General features: G+C 48.7%; 1 protein-coding gene across 1 annotated transcript in view; it reads left to right on the top strand.

The window, feature by feature from the left end:
* Positions 1-15387, top strand: part of KATNIP (katanin interacting protein) — a 198147-nt gene that overhangs the window by 162149 nt on the left and 20611 nt on the right. The window contains exons 16-18 of the mRNA XM_082600399.1: positions 7505-8230; positions 9040-9245; positions 11658-11736. Coding sequence (XP_082456525.1) covers positions 7505-8230; positions 9040-9245; positions 11658-11736 — 1011 coding nt within the window. The remainder of the gene's footprint in view (positions 1-7504; positions 8231-9039; positions 9246-11657; positions 11737-15387) is intronic.

Here is a 15387-nt window from a genome sequence, read left to right as displayed (position 1 = left end):
GAACAATTATATGCCAGTAAATTGGGCAACCTAGAAGAAATGGATAAATTCCTAGAAACAAACAATCTTCTAAGATTGAATCATGAAGAAATAGAAAATTTAAATAGACCAATTACTAGTAAGGAGATTGAAACAGTAATCAAAAATCTTCCAACAAACAAAAGCCCAGGACCAGACGGCTTCACTGGTGAATTCTACAAAACACTCAAAGAAGATTTAATACCTAGTCTTTTCAAACGCTTCCAAAAAATTGAAGAGGAGGGAAATCTTCCAAACACATTTTATGAAGCCAGCATTACCCTGATACCAAAACTGGACAAGGACATCACCAAAAAAAAAAAAAAAAAAAAAAAAAAAATTACAGACCAATATCACTGATGAACATACATGCAGAAATTCTCAACAAAATATGAGCGAACCTAATCCAACAATACATTAAAAGTCTCATACACCATGAATAAGTGGGATTTATTCCAGGGATGCAAAGGTGGTTCAATATCCACAAATCAATCAACATGATACAACAAAATGAAGAATACAAATCATATGATTATCTCAATAGATTTAAAAAATGGTTTTGACAAAATTCGACATTTACTTATGATAAAAATTCTCAACATCGTTGGTATAGAGGGAACATACCTCAACATAATAAAGAGCATATGTGACAAACTCACAGCTAACATCATACTCAATGGTGAAAAGCTGAAAGTGTTTCCTTTAAGAGATCAGGAACAAGACAAGGATCCACACTCTCACCACTTTCATTCAACATTGGAAGTCCTAGCCACAGCAATTAGGCAAGAAAAAGAAATAAAAATCATCCAAATCAGAACAGAAGAAATAAAACTCGCTATTTGCAGATGACATGATACTATATATAGAAAACCGTAAAGACTCCATCAAAAAACTGTTATAACTAATAAATGAATTCAGTAAAACTGCAGCATACAAAATCAATATACAGAAATATGTGGCATTTCTATACACTAATAATGAACTGTCAGAAGTAAAGAAAACAATTCCATTTACAATTGCATCAAAAAGAAACAATACTTAGGAATAAATTTAATCAAGGAGGTTAAAGACTTGTACACTGAAAGCTATAAGATACTGATGAAAGAAATTAAAGAAGACACACACACACAAAATGAAAGATATTCTTTGCGTATGGATTGGAAGAATTAATATTGTTAAAATGTCCATGCCATACTACTAAAGCAATCTATAGATATAATGCAATCCTTATCAAAATTCCAGTGGTGTATTTCACAGAACTAGAACAAATAATTCTAAAATGTATATAGAACCACAAAAGATCCCAAATAGCCAAAAGCATCTTGAGAAAGAAGAACAAAGCTGGAGGTATCATGCTCCTTGATTTTAAATTACACTACATAGCTATAGTGATCAAAACAGTATGATACTGGCACAAAAAGAGACACACAGATCAATGGAATAGAATTGAGAGCCCAGAAATAAACCCATGCACATATGGACTATTAATCAGTGACAAAGGAGCAAAGACATAGAATGGAGAAAGGACAGTCTCTTCAATAAATTGTGTTGGGAAAACTGGACAGCCAAATGCAAAGGATGGAACTAGACCACTATCTTACACCATACACAAAAATTAACTCAAAATGGATTAAAGACTTGAATATAAGACCTGAAACCATAAAATTCCTAGAAGAAAACATAGACAGTAACCTTATTGACATCAGCCTTATAAATGTTTTTGTGGATCTGACTCCAAAGGCAAGAGAAACAAAAGCATAAATAAATAAATAAATGGGACTACATCAAACAGAAAAGGTTATGTACAGTAAAGGAAACCATCCTCAAAATGAAAAGGCAACCTACCGAATGGGAGAAGATATTCGCAAATCATATATCTTTTAAGGGGTTAATATCCAAAATATATAAAGAACTCATACAACTCAACAACAGAATACAAACAGATTTAAAAGTGGGAAGAGGGTCTGAATAGACATTTTTCCAAAGAAGACATACAGATGGCCAACAAGCACAAGAAAAGATGTTCAATATCACTAATTATCAGGGAGATGCAAATCAAAACCACAAGGCAATGTCCCATCACACCTGTTAGAATGGCTACTATCAAGAAGACAAGAAATAATAAATGTTGGAGAGGATGTGGAGAAAAGGGAATTCTTGTACACTGTTGGCAAGATTGTAAATTGGTGCAGCCACTATGGAAAACAGTATGGAGATTCCTCAAAATATTAAGAATAGGACTGCTATATGACCCAGCTATGCCACTTACGGGTATTTATCTGAAGAACATTAAAACACTAATTTGAAAAGATATATGCACCCCCATGTTCATTGCAGCATTATTTACAAGAGACAAGATATGGAAAAAACCTAATTGTCCACTGATGAATGAATAAAGAAGATGTGGTATATATATATATATATATATATATATATATATATATATATATATATATACATATATATATAGTATATATGTACATGGAATAATGTATGTACAATGTAATACTTCTCAGCCATAAAAAGGAATGAAATCCTGCCATTTGCAACAACATGGGTGGACCTTGAGGGTATTATGCTAAGTAAAATAAGTCAGACAGAGAAAGACAAATACCGATGACTTCACTAATATGTGGAATCTAATAAACAAAACAAACAAAATAAAACAAAGACAAATTTATAGATATGGAGAGCAGATTAGTGGCTACCAGAGGAGAAGGCAGTTGGGGTGTGGGTGAAATGGATGAAGGAGGTCAATTGTATGGTGATGGATGGGAGCTAGATTTATGTTGGTGATCACTTTGTAGTGTATACAGATGTTGAACCACAATGCTGTACACCTGAAAGTTATATGATTAAAAAAGAGAAGAGAAAAGAAAATGTGAGGTTTAAGTAACTTTCCTCGGGTCACACAGCCAATAAGTGTTAGAGCAGGATTTGAACCCAGGCAGTCCTGCTCCAGCATCCATGCTTCGAACTACTACCCTACAGTGCCCTGTTTCCCCAGCTGTCATCAGCCACCTGCCCCAGAAGAGCTAGGCAATTCCAAACCTTCCTGGTAAACAGACCCAAAGAACCTCTGGGAGTTATGAGGTGATGGGCATTTTTCTAACTTGTCCATGTTCAGAAGACTTTGTCTCACTTTAATTTCCTTCCAGGCATTTCACTGCTTGGCTCAACACACATTAAGAACTGAGCCCCTGAGATTTCATGCTTGTTAAGCTGGTCGTGCTAAAAAGGAAAGTTGCTTAGAAATTTTAAATTACCCATTACATAGAGCCAAATCCCATAGCCATGCCCTTCAGGAAAGGTGGGGGCCAAGCCCTCCAACAGTGCTTGTAGAATGAATGACTGCCAACGATCCTCCCTGGGACTGGAATCGTGCTGTCACCATAATAGAGAGCCTGGAAATCCTTTTGTTAAACAAAGTATCTCATTGTAATGACATCTGCATTTTGGAAGTGTCTTTATCAGGGGTCAGTTAGCTACAGGTGAATGAAATCTCATCGGCCCAGTTTGAGCAGTAAAATGGGGTGTTATTTGAGAAGCTCCTGGACCCCCAAAGACAGGAAGCATCACATGGGATTTGAAGGAGGAACCAGAAAGCCAGTAGGCACCGAGGAAGCTTCTCCCTGACTCTCCAGGGCTGCTGGGCCCTGCCTCTGCTTCTTTGCAGGTCCACTCTTCCTCACCCCTCCTCTGTGCACATGGCAGGAAATGGCTTCGCAGTCCAAAAGTGACAATTTCCCAGCTCTAGCTCCAGAATACAATTCCAGAGTCTCAGGGCAGAAGCTGATTGGCTGGCATGGGTCAGGTGTCCACTCCTAGTCCAATCAGCTATGGCTAATTGGCTGTTCACCTCGAATAAACGTGGTTTTGTTGCATCTCACTACATGCTTTTTCACTCCCATTTTAATAGCAATTAATGCCTACCTCATAGTGGTGCCAGTGATTTTTATAAACTGAAGTTCAGAACTTTGCAGTTCATATTAATCTCCACCAAAGAGTAGTTTTGAACCTTTAATCCCATCATCTCATACTGGTCCCTCCCAGACCATGTGGACTACAGATTAAAGCAGTAGCTTTCTGTTGTCAGTTCAGATTTGTTGGCAGGAATGTTGACAGACAGGACAAAGCACCAATCCGAGCAGTTGCCCAACTCCCAGTCTAATGAGTCATGTGTGACAGAGGGAAACGTGGGCCCCAGCCTGCTGTTTCACCTGAGAGGTCCAAGACAAAGTCTATACCTCTCTGCTTTTAAAACCCAGGACGTACGTACATCTCAGGGAGAATAGGTCAGAAAGCAGATACAGGATGAAAGCCAAGTCCTGCCTTTCTTGCACACCCTGGCAGAAAAAGGCAGGCTGAGTCCCCTGACACGTGACTTTTGGCGCTTTCTCCTCGGTTGCCCTTGCAGACCAACCCAGCCCATTCATTTCAGTCAGTGGAAATCAAATCACAGTAAACTGAGGTCATGACGATTCATATGGGAAATTCCTTCTGCCAGATGTTAAGCCTCATGCCTGGAAGAAAGGATGGAAGGAACTCCTGGGGTCTTGTTAATGACAGCTGAGAAGGAGGGGAGAGGACAGGAGGTGCAGGAGAACTGACCGGTGGAGGGGGAGTCCCTCAGCATCCAGCCCTGAGCACAGGGAGTACGTGAAGGTGGCGCCAACCACCCGTCCCTTTACTGGCACACATTTATTGAGCACTTCCAGGCACCAGGTTCTGTGCCAGGCCCTGGGATGCAGCAGGGAACAGGGCAGAAAAGGCCTCTCCAAGAAGGAGGGTGTCAAGAAGAGCCAGCAAAGTGGGGCTCTGGGGGAAGAGTGTTCCTGGCAGAGGGCACAGTAAGGGCAAAGACTCTGAGGCAAGGAGAGACTTGTGTCCATGGAATGAAAGGCTGGCATGGCTGGAGTGGGATGCTCGTGGAGAGAAGGGTGTGAGGCTAGGCTGGAGAAGTCAGCCGGGAGTTGGGGGTCCACACTCAGAGCCCTAGGGGCACGGTGAGGAGTTAGATTTTCTTTATTCTCAATGTAGTAGAGATAATGCCAATTAGAGGGGTTGATGACAAACTCCATTTTAGGTACCCGGAGTTTGAAGTGACAGAGTGGACATGTCTGGACCGTCCAAGGGGTCTTTGGAATTGGAAGATGGTACCCCAGGAAGAGAGGCCAGAACTTGGCTGATGTCAGTGAGCAGGGCCCGCATGGGAGCCAGGAGCTGGATGAGGGCAGGGTTGGGAGAGGACTGCATGGAGCTGAGGGCTTTGGGCACAACCAGACTTAGCGTGCAGGGAGGAGTGGAGGGCGCCATGACACAAAGAGAGGAGCTGTTGGCCGGGGAAATGGAGAACCAGGAAGGGATGATGTCTCCTAAGCTGGTGGAGGGGGGCACTGCTGAGTGGAGGAGCTTTGCCTGGGATGTCGAGCAGGGAAGGAGAACTGAGAAAAGGTTGTGTACTTGGAGTCATTGTGTACTTGGAGAAAGTCACTTCAGTGGAGGGTTGTGGGAATTATAGGACTCTTACGGATGCCAGGAACAGAAAACCACAATGGGATTGACTTCAGGTGCAGCTGGATCCAGGGGCTCAAATGATTGTCATCAGGACTCTGCATCTCTCAGCTCATGTTCCCCAGGTTGGCTTCATTCTCAGCCAGGCTCCCCACACACAGAGTGTAGCAAATGGCCACCAACAACTCCACCCCTCCGTCCTACCAGCTCAGCAGTGCCAATTTAAAGAGAGCCCCTCTCTCTCCCCGTACTTCCTTTCACGAGCCCAGCTTGGAAGGATGCTGTCTGTGTTTTGCCTAATCTGCATGGACTGAAGGTGGGGAAAATCAGAATTTTGTTCCTAGGAGAAGGAGAAGTGGAGTCTGGGTGGGCAAAACAACAACTCTGCCCACAGGAGCCAAGTTTCAGGGGGTCGAGAGAGGGTGATGGTGGTGAGAGAGGGCAGTGGTGATGAGGATGTAGTGTCTTCAGTGAAAGGAGGGAGAAAATAGGACGGTGGTGGGAGGGAGCCCCAAGATCAGGTCAGTTTCCTTTCTCTTTCAGGTAGGAGAGATTTATGCATGTCTGCAGACAGAGAGAGGGGAAGATGCCAGTGGGGAAGGAGTGATTGAAGATTCTGGAGAGAGGAGATAATTGATGGGGCCAGGCCCCCGAGGAGACAGGCAGAAAATGGAGTGCAGGGCGCAGCATGATATGAAAGAAGGAAAAACAGAATGTCAGTGTCATCAGCTGCTGTTTTTCCAGAATGACACCCTTAGATGGCAGTTAGCCATGGCGTGGCCGTGAGGACCGGCTGCTGCTTAGATGCACACACCAGGGCTTTAATATTCTACAAGCAGGAGAGCAGGGCCCTCAGAGCCATGCCTCTGAGGGCCAGGCCCGTGTTCTCCGCATGCCCCAGACGCAGCTTCGGCTCTTGGAGCCAGTTTAAGCACGAGTAGAAGTAAATTCCTTACCTTGTAATATACCTGGGTTGTTTGGTTTTTTAATAGAATTTGTCCCTGATTATAAAAATTACACGTAGGGAACTTAGAAGATACGGTGTCAAAGAAGAAAGTACAAGTCTTTCCTACTCACCACGCAGAAACGCTGATATTAACACGTCGGGACATGCTGCCCACACTAGGAGAGGCCGCATCTAAAATGGCCGATCTGGCTCTTTTTTTTTTTTTTTTTTTTTGTGGTACGCGGGCCTCTCACTGTCGTGGCCTCTCCCGTTGCAGAGCACAGGCTCCGGACGCACAGGCTCAGCGGCCATGGCTCACGGGCCCAGCCGCTCCGCAGCATGTGGGATCCTCCCGGACCAGGGCACGAACCCGTGTCCCCTGCATCAGCAGGCGGACCCTCAACCACTGCGCCACCAGGGAAGCCCCCTGGCTCTTTGTTTTTCCATGTAACATTCTTTCACAAGCCTTCCGCCTGCTATTAGGCAGTCTTTGAAACACCCCGTTATAGTCACGTGGCTGTGACAGTCTTCAGAGCAGACCCTGGGGTTGCTGACTCAGACTCCGCAGGCAGCAGCATCGCCCTGGGTCGTGTGAGTTTCTGAAAAGGTTCTCACACAAGCAGAGAGTGTTCCCTTGATTTGCATGGTAGTCGCATTCTTAGAAAATTCAAAGTACACCGAGAAACACTGTGCTCTTTGTAAAACAACTAGGTTCCAGACTCGGGTGACCATAAACAATTTTTTTACCGACCTGAATGGCGCCTGAGACAGGAGAGTGTACTCTGTGCCTGGAACCATCCCTGGCAGTGAGGGACAGTCACATCCCTGGTCCCACCCTTCAAGTGCCAGCAGGGCCAATAGGCACTGAGATAGCCAAGAGCATCGAACCACCCACTGGTTTCTAGAATTTCCCCCGAGGGTGACCCCCACCCAGCTGAGAGCCACTGGGTGGAACGATCTCTAAGGGTCCCCACTTCCACACACGCCACTAATGGGGCTTCGCCTCTCCTGTGTCCTTCCTTCCAGAAGATGCCTGGTCCACCTGGACGCCACTGCGGCCCCAGTGGCACAGCAAGCAGGAACACACCTTACGTGAATCGTGGAACTCCCTCACCGTCTTTGACCACTCCCACCAGGGACGCATCTCCAACGTGGAGTTCCAAGGCGACATCCTGGATGAGTTCCTGCAGCAGCAGAAGAGCAGCCGGCACAGCGACCAGCCACACCCCTGGAAGGAGGAGAAGCCGGAGCCCATGAAAGGACAGGACCACGGCTCCCTAGAGATAGATGACGGGGGTGACTTTAAAATCCCCGTCTTGCCTTACGGACAGCACTTGGTCGTCGACATCAAGTCCACGTGGGGGGACAGGCACTACGTTGGCCTTAACGGGATAGAAATATTCAGTTCCAAGGGAGAGCCGGTGCAAATTGTGAACATTCAAGCCGACCCCCCGGACATCAATATCTTACCGGCCTATGGGAAAGACCCCCGTGTGGTCACCAACCTTATCGATGGGGTGAATAGGACCCAGGACGACATGCATGTCTGGCTGGCCCCCTTCACGCCGGGCAAGTCCCACTCCATCTCCATCGACTTCGTGCAGCCTTGCCAAGTCGCCCTGATCAGGATCTGGAATTACAATAAATCGCGGATACATTCCTTCCGGGGTGTGAAGGACATCACGATGCTGTTAGATACGCAGTGCATCTTTAAGGGAGAAATCGCCAAAGCCTCGGGAACCCTGACGGGAGGTACAGAATGTCTGTAAGAATGCTCTCGAAACCCCTACCTGCTACTGACTGAGGCTCTGAAGAAAAACTAACCTTAGTGGCTAGCCAGTGACAGACAGGTCTCTCTCCTTTTCCAAGAGCTGGCCCGCTCCTCCCCTTTTGCTGCTGGGTGTGAAAGAGCTGACCTCATTGAAACGCCTCCCCTGGGTACCAGCCTTACTTAGCTTCCTAGGGCCTGAGCCTGATGAGTGCAAGTGAGTTATGGAGGGAGTGCTCTCAGGAGACCCTGTAGGGCAGGGAGGGGTGTAGGATATGGAAGGGTTGGGGGAAGAAGCTAGGCAAGGATCTCGTTTCAGGGGAAGCCCAGCCTCAGCCTGATCCCAAGGGGAGCTCTGGAGTGTAAATTGCAGGGTCTGTCCTGCCTTAAGGCAAAGCAGCAGGGCTTTGGAACCCTTGGACTCCCCTGGTTGGGACATAACTCCCACACCCTTCCAGGAGGACCCCCTATAAGGATTGGCAAAGGATCTGGATGGGGTACCAACAGCATCAGCTACCGTGCCTCGCCCGCGCCTAAGAAACATCCCTTATTTCATGACAGACCACAGTGATTCTCATTAGATTAGGTGCCTTCATTAAGTCTATGTGGTTCTTATGGTCTGTGAATTCCATTTGCAAATACGTAAAGAAGAATAAGGCTCAGTTACACAAATCAAGACCTGTTAGTGGTTTGGGACTTTCTAGCCCAAAGATTGGTGGGTTTAGGTTCCTGGTCTGCACATCACTGGGACACGGGGTGAGCTGACTCTTCTGTCTTCCTGGTACCCCGTCAGCTCCAGAGCACTTTGGAGACACGATCTTATTCACAACCGATGATGACATTCTTGAGGCCATCTTCTGTTCTGATGAGACGTTTGACTTGGACGTGGAGAGCCTGTGCAGCCTGCGGTGCGAGGAGGCGCTGAGGAGGCCCAGCACGGCCGACGGCTGGGGGGAGGAGAGGCCCTACACCCAGGCTGGCTCCTGGGCTGATGACCGGGTAGGACTGGAGGCCCAGCACGGCCGACGGCTGGGGGGAGGAGAGGCCCTACACCCAGGCTGGCTCCTGGGCTGATGACCAGGTAGGACTGGAGGCGGGTGGGCGCCCCAGAGAGACTTCTTCTCCTGACTCAGAGTATACCAGGAGGAATGAAGATGGATCTCGTTTAAGCTGCTGGTGCTCCCGTTTTGACATTTCCCATTTTTCTGCTTCATTTTTGTTCTGTAGGTCATATTTCATTCTCTAATTATTTTTTTTTTAAACCAAAGTGAAGGAAGTATTCAAATTTTAATCAAAGCCAAGGGAAATCAGTTCTGTGTCATTTCTCTAATTTAGAGGTTGACAGTCTCAGGGGAATTTTTACTTTGGGTTACATTTTGATCACTCACTGTTGTTTTTGATGGAAGGGCTAGAAATGCTTTTAATAGGCGACTTGAGAATTAAAAGAATGATGATCCTGGCAATCACTTATTGGGCACATACCGTGATCCAGTTGTGGAGCACCTTGTTATGGTGTTTAACCCTCCTGACAGCCCTTGGAGTAGAGATAATTAATATCCCCGTTTAGGAAACCAAGGCTCAGACAGGCTAAGGGCCTTACCCAAGGGCACATCTTGGGAGAATAACAAGGCTAGAACTTGAATGCAGGACTCCAAAGTCTGTGCTTATTTATTTATTTATTTATTTTTTGTGGTACGCGGACCTCTCACTCTTGCGGCCTCTCCCATTGCGGAGCACAGGCTCCAGACGCGCAGGCTCAGCGACCATGGCTAATGGGCCCAGTTGCTCCGCGGCATGTGGGATCCTCCCGGAGCGGGGCACGAACCCGTGTCCCCTGCATTGGCAGGTGGACTCTCTACCACTGCGCCACCAGGGAAGCCCCAGAGTCTGTGCTTTTAATGGACAAATTATCAAAAATGAAAGATGACCTTCAGGGCAAGGGTCAGCCCAAGTCAAAGACGAGTACTCAAGGTGAAGAGACACCAGGGTCTCCGGGGATGTTCTTGAGGCCATAGGAGAAAGAGGAGATGGTTAAAGAGGGTGGGGGGAAGAGTGGAAAGAACCAGGAACCACGGACAAAAGATTCGGACACAAGAAGGTCATGACCAAGGCGGTACAGTGACATGCCCCTGCCCCGCCCACTCAGACAAGCTAGCTCATTGTTGATGGTTGTCCTGATTTTTTCAAAGAAAACCAGAAATCTGGATTGTTATGTAAAAATCTCCCCATTAAGAAATGTTGGCAACTAATCCATGATGTTTTCAACCCTTCTGCGGGCCACAAAACATGTCCGTGGTCTGGCTTTGCTGCGCAGGCCTCCAGCTGGGAGATGGCCTTGAGGCCTTTCATTCCCCCAACATTTTCCAAATGGCAAAGTCCCTGCTCAGGAGCTCTGATAGGATCTAGTCCTGGGAGGGGCAGGGAGGGATCACTCTCTCTGCCTTAAAGATAGGACCTCGAGCTCAGGGAGGCCATGTCAGTGTCACACCCCTAGCAGGTGGCTGGGCTGGAGCTGCCCCACGCCCACCTAGGTGTCCCACCAGGGGGCGTGGCAGGAGGCTCAGGGAGGGCAGGGTGCCAGGGAAAGCAGGAGAAGGCATGTGGGTTCCACGGCAGCAGCTTTCCGGGAGGCCACTCAGCATCAGGGGTTAACTTCTGGCAGACAACCTTCCTCTCCCTCCTCCCCATAGCCGGGCAGGGGCCTGGAGAGGCTGTCCCTAGGGACTGGACTGAGGGGTCATCAGGATGTCATTGGTACCGAAACACCATCCCCACTAAAAACTCTAAGATCCAGACAAGCGACTTCACCTCTTTTTGCATCTCAGCTTTCCTGTCTGTGACGTAGTACAGGCACTTCTACCCTGACTTATGGTGCAGAGATCTAATGAAAAGAGTTTACATAGAGACCCAAGAAGCAGGATGTGGCAGCCCACCGTGTCTGTAGACCAAGGGTTCTTTATCTGCCTGCCCATGGGAATCACAGAGAAGGTTTTAAAAATGCAGATGCACAGGCCCCAGGATTGAGAACCACTCTCTACGTTTGAATTCTTTCTTCTCCTTCCCTCCATCCCTCCCTCCAGATCTCTCTCCCTCCCCCCTTCCTCTGGTTCACTAGATAAACTAGATAGGGCCCTTCCCTGTACCAGAAAATCTAATCACCTGAGCTGGTTAGTGTCAAACTCCTCCCCTACCAGTAAGAACTTCCGGCAAGGACTCAGATGCACTCAGGGTTTCTGGGCCCGCCCGTATTACCAGTCATGGAGCTCCCACCGGGGCAGAAAACACAAGAAAAGACACTGGGACTTACCTGGGGCACAGAGTGGGCATCTAGCTGGGAAGATGTCCAGTGAGCTGCGTGGGTATCACTAAAATCACCCCCGTTCCCTCTGCTTCTCTCCAACCTGTGTGCAGACGCCTGAACCAGAGCTGCCCTCCAGCCCCCCTGTCCCTGAAGTCACCACGCCAGAGCCGGGCGTCTACCAGGGCATCTGTGAGTACCTTCTCTGGGGGCAATGTCAGGGGAAGGAGGACCTTCACGGGTCGGGGGTGGGGAGGGAGTCATGGCCACTTGGGACGGGGTTTCCTGGGACAGTTGGGCAGGTTGTACCTTGGCACAGAGACACCAGGCCCCAGGGTAAGTCAGGGCTGAAACCAGCCTGCATTAGCAACACTGGCCCGGGCAGGGCTGCATACCTTCAGAGGAGGGGTCCTCCTGGCAGTGTGCCCTCCCAGAGGGGCACTTCTGCATTTCACACGCAGACGTCTTACGTGTTAGCTGCAGCCCTGACCCGGGAGGCAGGAGTTGGAGCCCAGAAGTTATAGAGCAAGAAGACACAAGAGCCAGAGAGACTTGGGCATCTGTCAGTTAGGGGTTTGAGTTGCCCCTTCAAACTGGACCACAGAGCAGGTGCTGGAGCAGAGAAAGTCTGCATCCTTCTGGCTCTAGGTGGGGTGGGGCAGCAGGAGTACTGGCGCAGGTGCCAGGTCTTCTGAGAAGTCAGAAATCTGGATTTTTATGTGAAATCTCCAGATTTTTCAATGTTGGTGACTAATCTTACAGTATTTTAAAACACCCTATGAGCCAAACAAAACACGTGTGTTCGGCCAGCCGGCTGCTGGTGGTGGCCTCTGAGCAGATCCCGTCTGGGTTTCGCTGTGTCTGTTCTTCTGTCTCCTCTGCCTGTGTGCCATTCCAGCCAGTTCCTCTCTTACTCCGCGTACTTCCCACCAGCACCTCCGCCCGCATCCCAGGGAATCCTCAGGCCCAGCGTTGCGCTGTGATCTCTCCCACCAGTTCCCTGTTCACAGGCTCTGGGGGCTTGCTCGCTGCGGCCTCCCCTCCTGCTCTTTCTTTTTTTTTTTTTTTAATTTTTTTATTTTTGGCTGTGTTGGGTCTTCTTTGCTGTGCGCGGGCTTTTCTCTAGTTGTGATGAGCGAGGGCTACTCTTCATTGCAGTGCGCGGGCTTCTCACTGCGGTGGCTTCTCTTGTTGCGGAGCACGGGCTCTAGGCACGCGGGCTCAGTATTTGTGGCTCGCGGGCTCTAGAGCACAGGCTCAGTAGTTGTGGCTCAGGGGCTCTAGAGCGCAGGCTCAGTAGTTATGGCGCATGACGGGCTTAGCTGCTCCGCGGCATGTGGGATCTTCCCAGACCAGGGCGCGAACCCGTGTCCCCTGCATTGGCAGGCGGATTCTTAACCACTGCGCCACCAGGGAAGTCCCCCTCCTGCTCTTTCTTGCCCCCTTGTGCCTGTCATCTGCCTCCAGTTATCTTCTGAAAAGAAGAGACGTGCCATTGTCACGCCCCCTCCCCACCTCCCCACCATTGTCTCCAGAACGAAGCCGGAGCCAGAATGTGTCAGAGTTTAGCCTCCTCCCCGCCCCCACCTCCCCCTGCAGGCTTCTGTTCCCTGCTCTCCATCCCTGCCCATTGAAAGGATGTCGACTGTCGATCGGGTTCCCAAGAAGCAGCCTCTGAGATGGAGTTTCCTGGGTGCATGCATTTGGGGGAGGGCAGGAAGCAGGGCTGGGCAGAGGGAGAACTGGGCCGTGGGGCAGTCACACCAAGGCCTCTGCCAGCTCCACAGGGAGCTGCAAAGTCCCCTGGAAGTTGTCCCTGAGTTGAGTAAGGGGTCTGGGCCGTTACATGCCTGTGTTAACATGTCACTGGATATGGGCTGGCGAGGGGCAAAGCCAGGATTAGTCACAGGTGAGGGGACTCAGCTGTGGGCTGTCAGCTGTCAGCACTCCCAGCCACTGGAGGAACGAGCCCTTCAGCCCTGGGGATGGGAGGTGGGGTCTGGGTGGCGCCCCTGTCCTCCACTCTGCCTTCCTAAGGCCTTGCTGTAATCCCATCCCCAGAAGCCTTCCCCACGGTGCCCACTGAGAATTCAGCTCTCCCTCTCTCACTCCACAAGGACAAATGACCTCTTAGAAAAGATGAAGTCTTCCTTTGAATCCTCACAGCCCCTTACTTTCCAGAACTCTCTCTCAATTACTTTGGACTTTGGGACAACCGAGTAATTTAAAAGCCAACCTAATGTAGTCAAGAGCCTGGTTTGAGGCTTGGTTGCGTATCCCATTCAGGCAGTGTGCTGGGGCTTTCCCTCCCTTATCTCACTCACAGCCCTTATTCTCCCCATTTTTCAGATTAGATTAGGAAACTGAGGCTCTGAGAAATTGAGAAAGCCACCCAAAGTCACACAGCTAGTACAAGGCCAAGAACGGGACCAAGCATATCTGAATTCAAAGCGCAGGTCCTCACCACTCAACACACTCCCTGAGAGGCTGCTTCACCTCAGAGGTCTTTGGGAAGAGTCAGCATCCCCACAGAGCTGTAAGGTCCTAGAAGACAGCAATCATTTCTTGTTTAGTCTGGACTCCCCTAGGTTGGTCAGGATCCTGAGGGGCGGGGTCAGGGGGGAACAATGGAACTTGAATTCCAGTTGAGTTAAGCAAAAAAGAGCATTTCTTAGCTTATGCAACTAAAAAGATCAGGCGTTGCTAGTTTCCCCGTACTGCTGGATCCAGGTGTGCAAATGACGTCGTCAAGCCTTGGCATCTCCCTGCATCTCTCTGCCCTATTTCTCACTCTCTTGTCCGTCTCCCATTCAGACTCTATCCACATGGGAGCTCCTAGAAGCTGTACCTGGTAATCCCAGGTAAAAGAACTTCTGTTTCCCAATAAGTCCAACAGTTGTCCCAGAATTGTCTCCTCACCTGGCTCAGGTCACGTGCCCATCCTTAACTAATAATCACCGTGGCTCACCTTGGCGGGGAGGGAGGGGTGTGTGATGGAAAACACGGATTGGCCCGGCCTGGGTCAGAAGCCCATCTCTGGAGCCAAGGATGAGGAGTCAGCCTCCCATACAGTGCTTCAGAGGAGGTTAGAGTGCCATAACCAGAGGAAGGAAGGGAGGGACGGAGGGAGGGAAGGAGGAAGGAGGGAGGAAGGAAGGAAGGAAGGAAGGGAGGGAGGGAGGAAGGCCAGAAGCAGCCACTGTCCTCTTCCTCTGATGATTTCCCCAAAGATGCTGTCTGTAAATGTCTGTCCCACTGAACCGGCTTCTGACCTTTCTAGGAAATGTTATTTCAGTGCCTTTGGGAGTCTTGCCCTGGAGTAGCGCTCCCAGACCTTTTTGCTGCAAGGAAAGTGTAATCTACTCAGCAGGAAGGCAGAAGAACCTCCTGATCAAGGACCCCCTCTGCCCGTTTTGAGGCCTGTGATTTCCGAATCTCTCTTCTCTGAACCTTTGGCTTTTTCCTCATTGTATCCCAAATCCTAACCCTACTTTCCCAGCCTGTGCAAATGAAGAGAGCTTTGATAAAGTGACCCAGGGGGGATGCGTTGGGGTTGGTAAATACGGCCAATCCTATTAACGTTTTGAACGGGGATATATGACTTGCTAATTTGCAGATGACACTAATTTTGGAAGTTTTGCAAATATCAGCGGTGATGAATAGGAAAGGAGCTGAGAGAGTTGAAACATGGGAGAGAAAAAGCAAAATTAATTTCCACTTATATAAATACTAATTGATACACCAGAGGAAAATGAATATGGAACACGGATAATAGCTCAAAAAGGAGAGTGATCACTTTCAGAGCAGCCCTAGATTAGATGGCATCCCAGTGCATCTTGCCAG

The sequence above is a fragment of the Mesoplodon mirus genome, assembly GCF_964341445.2.
Source record: "Mesoplodon mirus genome assembly, chromosome: 15".
Classification (NCBI taxonomy): domain Eukaryota; kingdom Metazoa; phylum Chordata; class Mammalia; order Artiodactyla; family Ziphiidae; genus Mesoplodon; species Mesoplodon mirus.
Note: the sequence above shows the minus strand (reverse complement) of the source record. Positions and strands in the feature narration are given on the sequence as shown.